The 13,159-nt window shown below is 33.6% G+C and overlaps 1 protein-coding gene across 15 annotated transcripts in view; it reads right to left on the reverse strand.

The window, feature by feature from the left end:
* Positions 1-13,159, reverse strand: part of PDLIM5 (PDZ and LIM domain 5) — a 201,138-nt gene that overhangs the window by 72,458 nt on the left and 115,521 nt on the right. For 7 of the 15 annotated variants that reach the window (XM_059172596.1, XM_059172623.1, XM_059172634.1 and 4 more), the window contains 3 exons: positions 5,058-5,075; positions 4,641-4,813; positions 4,238-4,274 (listed from right to left, as the gene is read on the reverse strand). In XM_059172596.1, the coding sequence (XP_059028579.1) occupies positions 4,238-4,274; positions 4,641-4,813; positions 5,058-5,075 (228 nt within the window). Of the gene's footprint in view, positions 1-2,571; positions 3,699-4,237; positions 4,275-4,640; positions 4,814-5,057; positions 5,076-7,534; positions 7,550-10,732; positions 10,750-13,159 lie in introns of those variants that run through there. The other 8 variants (XM_059172610.1, XM_059172629.1, XM_059172637.1 and 5 more) reach the window with 4 other exon arrangements.

Below are 13,159 nucleotides of genomic sequence, written 5' to 3' on the forward strand. Positions count from 1 at the left end.
GTCTTTATGTGTGTTTTACAGGGCATTTTGATCTCTACTAATGCATTACCAACATATACTATAATGATGCCTCCTTTTCATAAGTCTTCATTGGGTCTAATGGGAAAAGCATAAAAATGATAACTACGCCAAGAGCAACACTAAGTAAATGAATGTACTTTATTTAGCTTCGATAAAATTTTAATAAACCTCCTTAGTTCTTCATTTTTAAGTTTTTCTTGAAAGTGGTTAGATCGAAGACAACTTCCTATTCAAAATGCTGTGGATAATACGGGAAATATAAGATACAAATATACATATTACATCTTTAAATCGTGCTTCCTATCATATACTGTATTTTGGCTATACTGCCCCTTCTGTTCTGTTCTGTATACTTGCCATGTTCCTTTTCACCTCAGGGTTTCCACACCCACTTCATCTGCCTTGAACAGAGACCCAAAGTCATCGCATGGCTGACTCTTCTTCCTCTCTCAGGTGATGGCATTAAGGTTATCTCCTCAGAGGTCCACAAATCCTAGGGAATCCCTCCATGTGTGGGCCACATTTCCTTTATACTAATTTATTTACCTCAGATCACCTTGTTTATGTATTTATCTGCTACTCATTATTTAACTCCTAGTACATATCTGTGCCTGGCATTTAAGTAATTATTTCACATAGAAGAATAACTCAGACAACAAATGGATATTTGTGATTTTTAAAGGATTTTAAATATGAATCAGAGATGCAAAAAATTATAAGATTTTTAATCTGGGGAAATCAATTCACACAAATTTCTGAATAAATCTGAATATAACACAGGACAGTTACTCTCTATCTTAATATCATAATTTTTATTAAATAAGTTCTCTACAGGGGCACCTGGGTGGCTCAGTGGGTTAAAGCCTCTACCTTCAGCTCAGGTCATTACCCCAGGGTCCTGGGATCGAGCCCCGCATCAGGCTCTCTGCTCAGCAGGGAGTCTGCTTCCTTCTCTCTCTGCCTGCTTCTCTGCCTACTTATGATCTCTGTCTGCCAAATAAATAAATAAAATCTTAAAAAAAAAAGTTCTCTACAATATTTTTATCTGAGTCTTCCTAATGGGCATCTTAAATGGCATAAGACTGTATAAAATGAGCATTTGTTTCCATAAATAATAAATTTTTCAAGGTAACAAAAATATTCGCTTTGCGGGAGACATTCCATTTTCTAATTGGTAAAACCTTGCAAAAACGTTGAAAATTCTTAACTTTCAAATTCTACATTAAAAACAAGCTTATAATAAAGAAAGTCTGTATAAGAGAGACAAACAAAAACAAGCTATAAATTAGGTCACTAGACTTAGAATAATATTTTTGCAAGGAACTTTTACAATATTTGGCTAGCTTTTAAACTAGGAATATAAGATGTCCCAGATGATTAATTGAACACAGGAATTCAACCTCTGATGGGTCAAATGGAATGTCTTTTGTGATCCAGGCTGAACACTTATACTCATACTCAGCTATAGATCACTCTACTTACCTTAGTAAATGCTTTCAATGAGATATTAAGTACTTATTTTTAATCAGGGAGGTAATAAATTCTTATTTTCAACTGTAGTTATTACATCTTATTAAGTTCTATACATGTTCACTTATCTTTACTAGGGAGAAAGTCTTTTATTTACCTAAAATTCTCATTCTAGTAGCTCTCTCTCTCAACTACATAGTTACTCTAGAAATTTGGTGCTTGGTGGGAAATATTTTGTTTACTCTACCCTACCGCTTATTTTCATGAGAATTTCATGCCATCTACTTTCAAATATCATATTTTTAGATGGATGAGAATTATTAGGTATAGGAAAGCCTGGTCTAAGAAAGAATATTTTCTTACGGAGGCCATAGACACAGTAATAATGGATTGATGTAAGGATCATAAAGCCACAGCAGTGTCTGATACAGTAGAAGAGGGAAACCTTACTAAATTACGAAGTACAGTGGAAATAAGCACAGATAAATCCTAGATCTTTAAATACATTTTGTGTACAAAATTTTAGATAGTAATCAAACATTAACTGAAATTTATGTTAGTTTCTCCAAATTACCAGGTAGTTGTTCTAGTCTATGGTGACATCAAAGTGAAAAAAAAAATGCAGAAAAATAAAAATGTCTTGAACGGGAGCACCTGGTTGGCCCAGTCAGTAGAGTATGCAACACTTGATCTCAGGGCTGTGGGTTTGAATCTCACACTGGGTATAGTAGACCTCATTTATAAAAAATAGTAGTAATAATAATATAAGTTAATTTTTAAATGCCTTGAATGCAGGCAAAATCCCCCAGTAATCATTTTCCACAAAGACAAATGCTATGTTGTGCAACAATCTAATTTTCTATGTTACTCACATAAGGTATTGTGTCAAATAACATGACAATTCAGAAAAAAAAAATGGGCCTTTGTCATACTCCACACTCATTCTAGCAGCCTTGCAAAATTAAAAATGTCTTGCAAATGAAATGTCCAGAGAATTATTTATTTTATCCAAGTGATAGTGTAACAAGTCCCGGAGAGCACTGTTACTGGTTTCAGGGAAACAAGAAACAATTACAAAGCTAAGTTAAAGGCAACTTTATTACAGTACTTTTCCAAATTTCAAAATGCATTTATTACTGAATTTAGAACTAATGTATAATACATTATTTTACAAAACAGAAAGCATATCTGGTCAGATATTAGCTTGCATGTATTGCCCAAAATATAGTTTCCTAAGAATAGCAGCAACACACAATAGTTTATGTCACTAAGTAAAATATTTCTGATGTCACATAAAGAATCATTTATAATTTATTTTATGTTCATTTAAAAACAAAACAAAGTTATCTTTTCTATTTCTTACTAGTTAATGCCTTGAAGTTGTTTATACCCTAAGAACATCCACCAGTTTGGAAATATTTCTTTTGGTAGAAAATGGGATTTTTGAAGCTAACCAGACTAAAAGAACACTCAATTTCCCCACTGCAAATAGAGGCAGAATTCTCTTCTTCCCTTTTTTAGGTGCCAAATCTGGGCCTCCTTCTCTTCATAGCCATCCTGAAATAATACCTGCTTTAAAAAAATACCCAAATCTATTATAAACTCTATTCTAATAAAGTCTTCTCTGTTTTATCTTGCCTCCTCCTATTTGCTTACTTAGGATAATTTACAACCCACTTTGAACATTATGTAATAATGAATTTAAAAGTAATCTTGGGAAAGGTAGTAACATTAAGGGTGTATTTTCAAAATTAGATGAGAATATTATTTGCTCATCTGCCTCTGCTTTACACAACCAACCAAATTCAACTTCAAATAGAGTTCCTCTTCCAACATTACTACCCTAATAACAATGGAAACAGATATAAGACCACTGAACAGATCAGAGTCCCTTACTTTACTCTCTTGGTTTAAGATTTGTTAGCTACCAACTAGCACAAAACAAGTTAATCTTCCTCTTTTTTACAACTGCAGGAAATGGTTAGAAAAGTATAGAAAAGATTCTATTTTTTCGTAAGGCAAATTTAATACAGATTTTGCTGTGAGGTTGGAAAAAAAGAAAAAGTGAATGAAAAGGTTATGTGCTGGTTGCTTGGGGGGCAAGACTCATAAATCACTGTACGTTAAGAGCACGTGCTGAAACTTCATGGTGCCAGTCACGTAATTTTGTGTATTTGGGACTAAAGACGTGAAGGGGTATCTTTTCCCTGTGGAAAAAAAAAAAGAAAAGAAAAGAAAAGAAAAGTGATAGAAGAATCATAAGAAAGAGAAAGAAAAAGTTTCTACACTTAGTTCATCATGCAGAAAACATGCTTTTTAAAAGTTTAATTTTACATTAAAGATTTTAAGGGTAGAGCATTTTTATAAACACAGAAATTAATACACAGAGCCCTCTTGGAAACCCATTTTTATGCCCAAAAACAAAATTTCTACAAGACAACACCAACTCACTCACGAAGACCCAAAGCGTTAGCAAAGCACTCCCAAATATACTCTTCTGCCCACTTTTTTCAATATGAAAGGAAATTAACCTTGCATGAAATGCAGATAGTATCTACTAATTCAAAAATCTCTAAGTCTTTAAATCCCACAGTTAAGTCCCACCAAAGATACCAAAGTTAAATGCTTAGCTTCTAGTTACAAAGACAAAAAGCCATACCACTACACTGGAAAATGTGAAAAAATAAAGCGAGATCATTCATGTAAAGGAAAGCATTCCATACAACCAAAGAAATGGACAACTTACTTTGCCTTCTTTGTATTTTCAGTGTCCGATTCTTTCACTGAAATATAATAAGTAATACCCAACATTAGTTGACTTTTTTTAACTTGAAAAATCATTTGAGCAATTACCTGTACCAGTCAATATCAAATGGTCAAGCTGTGCAGAGACAATAAAATACATCCCATGTCATGCTGTCATTGGCTGTGTACTACGGTCAGCACTACTACTGCTGCTACTACTGCTCTACTTTTCAATGCAACTCTCCTGGGCTAGCTTATGTACGTGAACCATATTATGCATGGCATAATTTAAAAGCAAACTGCCTCAGGAAAATTACTGTTTTCCAATAATTACCCATCTGTCTAAATGCTATTCTCTATGCCAAAGAACATTTGTATATTACAATCCCTAGGTATTCACTTACGATGCTCAGTTCCAGTGATCTGGGCGAGGATTCGGAAAGAACGAGACTGAGTCGTTCCAGTCCGTGGACGCCAATCTTCAGTGTCCTCAATGAGTCTCTTCTTGCTGGCATCACTATGAGTTGGTATGTGATAAAACTCCGTATTGCGTTCCACAATATGTTTTCTTGGTGGGCTAGGAAGGAAAGAATTACAAATTTTTAAATCATATTAAGGATAAAATATCCTCTACCAAATTAATTATAATTTACACTGCTTTTTTTAATATATCTTTTGCTTTTCCTAGTGAACTCAGCCTCGATTTTTTAAAAAGATGCCCTGCTGTAATAGACTTTTTCTGAAACTAGTAAAAAAAAAAAAAAAAGACATTTATATGCTAACATAAAATAATATAAGCATCTATCCAAAAGAAAGTTTACCGTTTAGGTGGGGTTCTCCTTTTAATGGACAGAAGAAGGCAGCAGAAGAGAGATTCCAGCATAAAGAAAAGGAAAAGAATAAGAAAAGAAGGAAAATAATGAGAACTGCCAAGTCCACAGTTAAAAAAATTTTTTTGTAATTACATGTATTGTTCTTCTACCTATCTTATGCTTCACTAAACATAGCTATGGACTATATTTGCAACCACCATTAAATATCAACATATTCCCAAAATGTACTGGCTTTCACAAAATTAAAGGAATGTATCTTCACTACTCCTGGGAACTAAGGAGGCTAAGTCAGTAATTCCCGGGAATGGTTTAGTATAGGCTAAGTCAGTAATTCCAAACATAATTTTGAAAAGGGTCAGAACTGTTACTTTCTATAGCTTTCTCATTCATGTGTAGATATCCATCATTCTAAATAAAGTTATGTACAGGGTCAGTGTAGGGAATAAGAGCTGTGGTATATGGGAAACCAATAAATTTATCAAAACACCAAGATGTAAATCTTGGCTCTATGACTTTCCAGATGTGTGACTTCTGGACAAGCCAACCTCACTGAGCCTTTTTCTTTTCATTTATAGATGAGTATATCAAATACAAAGTGGCACTGCTCTAAGCATTACACGAAATAATATGTGTGAAAGGGATTGTAAACTATAGAATTCAAGAACTATGAGTTTGCTAAGAACATTCATTTTTCTATTAACAAAGCAGAAACATTAAGGAATTTATTAAATACATTAATACTTTGGCCTAAGATCTACTAACATAATGAATACTCTGTTCTCTTCCCCCTCCCCATCAAAACAGGACAAACTCAAACTTTTGAAAGCTGTAAGTCTAATTCCAGGAGAGATAAAGGAGCCTAAGTCTGGACTAGCAGACTATTGCCATAAGATCCAAGCAGAGAAAGTGCTGAAAGAGTATCAGATGTGAGTGTCAAAACCTCCTGGGTGTAACTCCTTGCTACAAACTCACAGTACTATCAGAATGCCGCTGGACTGCCGTCATTTTAAAAGTTACACTCCAAAAACTGTTTTGGTATACTAGAAGTGTTCTTACCCAATGAACAATATGATAGGATTAACATCAACACTGGCTTTAAAAACAGACAAGTAATAGTTTCAAGCATGACATCCTTCACTTAGTGGGTGTTTCGTGCAAGTCATTTAACTTCTCCCCGTCAGAGGAAAAGGGACTGCATTTACCTTAAAGAGTTGTTTTGAGGAATAAATAAGATCAATAATATATGTAAAGTGTTCTCTAAAGTACCTAATGCACAATAATGATTACATAATGGCTTCTTTTATGATCACTAAAAACATTATTTGAAATGCATGTTTTAAGGGTATGGGTCATCAGGGGTGCCTGGGTGGCTCAGTGGGGTAAGCCTCTGCCTTCAGCTCAGGTCGTGATTCCGGGGTCCTGGGATTGAGGCCCACATCAGGCTCTGTGCTCAGCAGGGAGCCTGCTCTCCCCCCCACTCTCTGCCTGTCTGTCTGTCTACTTGTGATCTCTCTCTGTCAAATAAATAAATGAAATCTTAAAAAAAAAGAGAGAGAGAGAGAATTTTTTAAAAATCAGAATACACAGAGTACTTCATAAACACACTACATTTAGAAGATATAATTTCCTAAACAGACAACAAACAGACATAAGGTCAAGACCTTATGCAATTACTTGAAAAACTTCATATTTAGCTACTCAACTTAAAGTTTAAATTTCTCTGTAATTACTGAATGCAGTTTACTCTTAAATGGTGCCAATTTCAACCATAAGACTATTTTATTTTCTACAAAAGGTTTGGTCTGTAAAAGTACAAAACAGTGGTGTCAAGCTAAGAATAAGTACATTGGTAAAAATAAAATGAACCACTTAAGAATACGTTTTAGCCACAACATACTTGGAAAAAGCATGGTACACCTCTGAATCTCTGATATTCACCACAGCTTAAGGCCCTGTGTTAAGTGATATGAAGTTTCTAAACATTCACTTAGCTTTTCTGGCTCTGATACTCTAAACTCTGATGGTTGTGATAAAGAAGAGAGTCATCTCAATGATTTTTTTAAAAATATATTTGAGATAGAACATCAATTTAACTATCAAAAGCAAATAATTTATTTCAAAATACAGATATTCACAATTAGCAACTTTATTCATATTTTTAAAAAATACTAAACAAGAGAGACCAAAACTATGTCTCTAACTCCAGTATACACGGTCTACAATACTTATCTCTTTGAAGGGGCAGCTTACTGATTTTTCCCACCGCCAAAGTGGAAAACACACCCACTGATTTAGAAGAAATTCTTTAGTATGAAAAACATGTTTCCTAGGTTCCTTAACAAATTTGAAAATTCTTGCATGAAGAAGACATTAACCAAGTGTGCTGGTGGTATTAAATTGAAAGTAAGATGGAAAGTTAGAGACAATGATGAAATTACAAAAGGAACCATTGATTAGGTACTTACACAGTGCCAGGGTTACTGAAGGAAGAATAATACACACAAGAAATATGTAACAGAGTAGAGAAGACATTGATGTTCCCAGGATAATGGAAAATGGACAAATAAGAGGCAAAAAAAAAAAAAAAAAATGGGGGGGGGATAGAAAAAAAGAGAAAGAAAAAAGAAAATAAAAAATGAAATAATGAAATTCAAAACAATGAATTCATATGAAGATATTACACATAAACACCATGCTTCAAAATAAACATGTAAACACAAACAAAAATGAACAAATATTAGTAAAAATTCTGTTATATGTTAACAGAGAAAGATTTACTATTTAAAAAGATCTCTAGGTTTATTTATTTCATTTTAGCATGAATCCAAATTTCTATTATGTTCCTAACAAAAGGGAGAGAATAAAATAATTACTGGATGTAAGATGTAGAAACAGAACATTTTAGAAACACTTAAAATTAGAGAAAGTCTTTCACTCACATAACATGTGAAGTATGTATTAATAGCAAATGCAATCTCACAAAAATCATCCTGAATCATTAAAATAAAAACTTAATCCTCTGCCAAAATCACTATATTGTACACCTGAAACTGTATGTTAACTTGGAGTAAGATAAAAACATAAAAAGCCAAAAAAAATTATCCTGAAACAGATACTACAAAGAAATAGCATGCTATTTGATTTTTCTCTTAGTTTTAAAAAATGTGATTATGACGGAAAATATAGGAAGTATACTGGATCATAAATAATGGGCTACCACTTAATTTTCATACTCTCCTCTGTCATTACCACGCTTATTCACAAGCAAATCCAGTAAGTCTGATATTGATTCATACGAATTCATGCTTTCATTTTCTATTATTTTTTATTGCTCAAAAAGGCATGCCTAATATGATATAGTGAAGGAACTATACTAGTAACATTTAAAGAAGGAAGATCTCAAAACATAATTCATTCACACAGCCTATTAATTGTAGAATCATTAAAGACAAATATATTTATACACCATTATGGACAGAGAAGACTGAAGTATAAACTGTACATAGTTTGCCAACACACTGCTGAACCAATCCTGAAATGAAGCTTAGTCAGAATAACTAGCAATTCATTATGACCTCGTGACAGTTTTAATATTAACACTGCTCAGTGTAGCTGTATTTCCTGGATATATATCAAAGTCAGTTTCATAAACTCTACAGAGGACTGAGTTTCACTGAAGGGGGGTGGGATGCAGGAGTATGCTGATCTCAGCATTTATTGATATGTACTCTGCTGTAGCCACGACCCAAAGCATACTCTCCTCTGCCTTGTGATTTTAAATAGCAGGGAAACAGTTTTTCAAAATAACCTCCCCTGAACAGAATTTTAGATACATAGTTAAACATTTTTAAGTTTAGGGGGGAAAGTTTTGTATCAACATGAAGTTGGGAGGGAACTGGTTCTATTGCGTAGTAAGTGGCAACAAATGGAGACTAGATTGGTTTCGACCTAAAGATGCCAATTTGTATACATCAAATGAATATTTCCAAGCATTTCAGAAAATGTGCCCAGGTGGAATAGAGCATCATACACTGCAATGGCATTTGTGCTAATGTGACAATGAGAAGACCTGGCTCCTCACCCTGACTATGCTGCCACTTGCCCTCTGCCCTGGACAAGGTGAAATCTACAGAAGCCCCTCTTTACTACAAACAGTGAAATGGTTATAATTTCTTTTTCTTTCAGAATTCTTATAAGGGCAGTAAGTTTAATTTATGTAAAGACACTCTGAAAACCACACAAACACAGATTTGTTTTTAGGGTAGATCCCCTAACTGATACTAAAAACAAAAAAAGTACTATCAAACCCAACTGTAGTTTATGCACATTATTCATTTATACTGCTTCAACCCATTTCAAAACAAATACTAGTTCAAAGTAACAGAACAGGATCACAGTCAGGTAATGCAGAGGAAGGCATGTCAAACTGGCTTCAGAAAAAACTAAGCTTGAATCTTAATCACTTACAAATGCATGACTTGAGAAAATTAAGTACCTCTCAGTGTTCAAAGTCTGAATGAGAATTAATCACATAATCCACTCATAAACACCTAGCACAATGGATAGTAATATCTAATTAATGAATCTGAATCCTGAATTTAAAAATACATATATTTAATCTACATGCTTATATTTATTTTTCCAAGGCACAATTTTTCCCCTTTATAAGTGAAATTGTTTATTATGGACTCTAAAAACTAGTCAAAATTTTTGTGTGTAAGAATTTAAATAATAAATTAGGGCTTGGCGATCTTTCACTAGTACCATGGTGTACCATATTCCTAAGGGTATGGAACATGGAACTATTCAATTAGTGAGACCACAGCCACACTGGAATAAAGTTGTTCTAATAATCTGATCATTAATTCTCTGGTATGCCTAAAATAGTTAAATATTATGTATTTTCAATTCTAATCTACATTGTGATGATACATTTCAGCACATGCTCAGACTAATCATAACACAAAATTAATTTATCTAATGTGATTTTTGTCTATTTTTAAGGCTATTAATCACCAGTCAGTGTACCATCAAGACCAACAGACACAAAAGCAAGGTTTTAAGGGTATTCCACAGTGATTCCCAATGTCTATGCCAACTACCTATGTCATTTAATAAGCCACTAACTACTTCTCTTAGCTAATGTCAAAAGGTATGTATAAACCTTGTATCTAGAGTCACACAACTGTACCTCTACACATGTAGAGGTCTAAAACTTCCAGCAACATTGCTGAAAAAATAAAAAACGTTCTTAAGAAACTTTACCTGGGAACACTGGTTTGTTATGTGAATTTGGAAAACAATTTAGTTTTGTACATGTTATTTGCTAGTGCTACGTATGTTTATGCTTTCTCTTGTATCTTTCTCTTTGTCTTTTAACAGTCTTGACTGACACAAATTACATTCCCCCAAGCATTATGTCTTATAAACCACTACACAGCAAACTCCACATATATTTTATGGCAAAAGTTAAATACTATTATTTATTACCAAAAAGCAATTCACTACAACATAGCAATGCAAACCAAACTTATTGAAAACACTAAATTGTGTTTAATGACAGCGGTTTTGCAAAATGTTAATTTTGCAAAAATCAGACACATTCATGCTCTTTACTCATATATAAATCACCATATTTCCTCTCCAGTAATGTGGATACTAACTTTGTCACTTGTGTTTTCTGTAAAAAGAAAAGCATTTTAAAATATTACTATGATATCATACTTTGCATCTTCCAAGGCCACCAGTTTCTTCAATATGACATATTGGAACTGTTAGAAGAAATTGCAGTCCAACAAAATTGAAATTAATAAAGGATACATGACGCACTTACCTCTTGAAAGCAGTGGCACATTATAATGCAAGGCATATGGAAAGAGAAAAGGTAAATTACTTAAACTACTTGATGCAAAATAGCTTCCCTTCCAGTTTGGAATACAAAGTTCCATTTTGGTCTAAGTAGAGTAAAGAGGGAGAGGAGTAAGGAAAATAGCAAGTCAAGACCAATAATTTGTATATGTAGAAGAAAGATTAAAAATTTCACAAAGTGCCTTATTCAGTATTATTTATAAGAAGGAACAAGAGCACTTCTATAGCTTTATTAAGAAACCTTCTAAAACTATCAATATAATTACAGATTTTACACTTTATGATGAGTAATAATTTCTCAGTAGTAATGCATAACAAGTAAACACTTATTTGTGTCTTATCTTAATTAATCCCACATAAATTTGGGTGAGACACCTATCAATTTGGCAAACTGGCCAATGACTTTAAATCACTTAAATACTAGGGGTGCCTGGGTGGCTCAGTGGGTTAAGCCACTGCCTTCGGCTCAGGTCATGATCTCAGGGTCCTGGGATCGAGTCCCACACATCGGGCTCTCTGCTCAGCAGGGAGCCTGCTTCCACCTCTCTCTCTCTCTGTCTGCCTCTCTGCCTGCCTCTCTGCCTACTTGTGATCTCTCTCTGTCAAATAAATAAATAAAATCTTAAAAAAAAATTAAAAAAAAATCACTTAAATACTAATAATCTTTCTGCTTTGAGGAAAAAGTCAACTTAAGAACTTAGCTTTATACCCTTCTGAACTCTTAAATTTTTGGTTACTGGCATGTATTATTTTTAAAATAAAAAGTAATTAATAAAAAGTTACAACTCTCAACATTGCATATCTTTTGTAACATTACAAAAATATGAAAAATGAATGTACTAATCACATAATTAGTAAATACTCCTGACAATTATTTCAGACAAAGTTTGCTACCTGATGAGGGAAATATATTCACCAATACCACAAAACACCTATCCTTCAAAATGACAGATCATTGACTAGTAAAAAGCGTGATTTATCTTTGATTTCTCTAATCTGAATGCAGTGAGAGAAATGTCAACTGCAAATCTGTCTGAGAATTTCACAGACACCACACTTGTTTTCAGACTAATCAAGTGTTCATTGTCCATCACCTGGACAACATCTGAAATCAACCTATCTTTAAATATACCCAGTTTGCTAGTGTGAAGCAGTACCTTGCTTGTTCACGATGCAAAATATGTAATAACCCCCCTTTCCTCGAATTCTTGCACAGTGCTAGACAAAGGCACATGCTCAGTAATCACATGTCCACTGATTAAAAAGCCATCATCGAGGCCTTATTACTATACACCACTGCCTACAGTTTCAGTTTAAAAATAATAAGCTTTAAATCATTTTATGTTTAAGGGTCAAAGTTGTTTTTATAAAGCTCCTTATTCATTATAAAGTTGTTTTTATTAAGTTTCTTATTCATATTTTCATGTTGTAAATATAGTACTTTTCCATACCTCAATTTACTTTTACCTGTATAAGTTTCCACTATGAAGACTATCTTATATGAATCAGTAAAGTTGGATTTTTTTCCTTAAAAAAAAAAAAAGAAAAGAAAAAGACCATTTTATAAAATTTCAAGAAATGTAAGGAGGAGAAATATTTTTGTTCAGACACTTCTTCCAGCGGACTTTTTTACACTGAAATGGGAATTTAATTAACATAGTAGATTTCTGCTTTGAGTATTCTATGGGGCCAATAATTTGACAGGCAGCATCTTTCTTCTAAGAATATCCACTTTGCTCACTCTAAATTCTATTGTCTTGAAATGGACATACAAAAAAACACAACCAAACACACCTCAACACTACATATTATTTCTCTTTCTCAAATAAAAGAAGAAATAATGTTCTTTGAAGGACACTAATTTTCCTCAATATATGCTTCAAAACTTTAAAAAGCCACCCACAACCACAAAAACTGTATTTTCGAAGCAGTAGCTGTTCTTCCAGACCTCCTGCTCTTTCTCTCAGCAGCAGGCTGGAGCCCTGCCACCTTCTTTTCAAAGCCCCACGTTGCCATGGCAGCGGTGCTACAGAAAGCACAGCCCCTTCATTACATGAATTAACATTCGGAAGGGATTATCTCAGAAAGGACCTATGCACGCAATTATTTTAATTATATTTTCCTGGGAACTGGCATTGGTTAAAAAAAAATCATGCATGCAGATGATTTTCCTTTGTTTTCCTTTTAAAGCACATTTTTGTCACAATAAATGTGATCAAAAT

Source organism: Mustela lutreola, chromosome 1 (genome assembly GCF_030435805.1).
Source record: "Mustela lutreola isolate mMusLut2 chromosome 1, mMusLut2.pri, whole genome shotgun sequence".
Taxonomy (NCBI): domain Eukaryota; kingdom Metazoa; phylum Chordata; class Mammalia; order Carnivora; family Mustelidae; genus Mustela; species Mustela lutreola.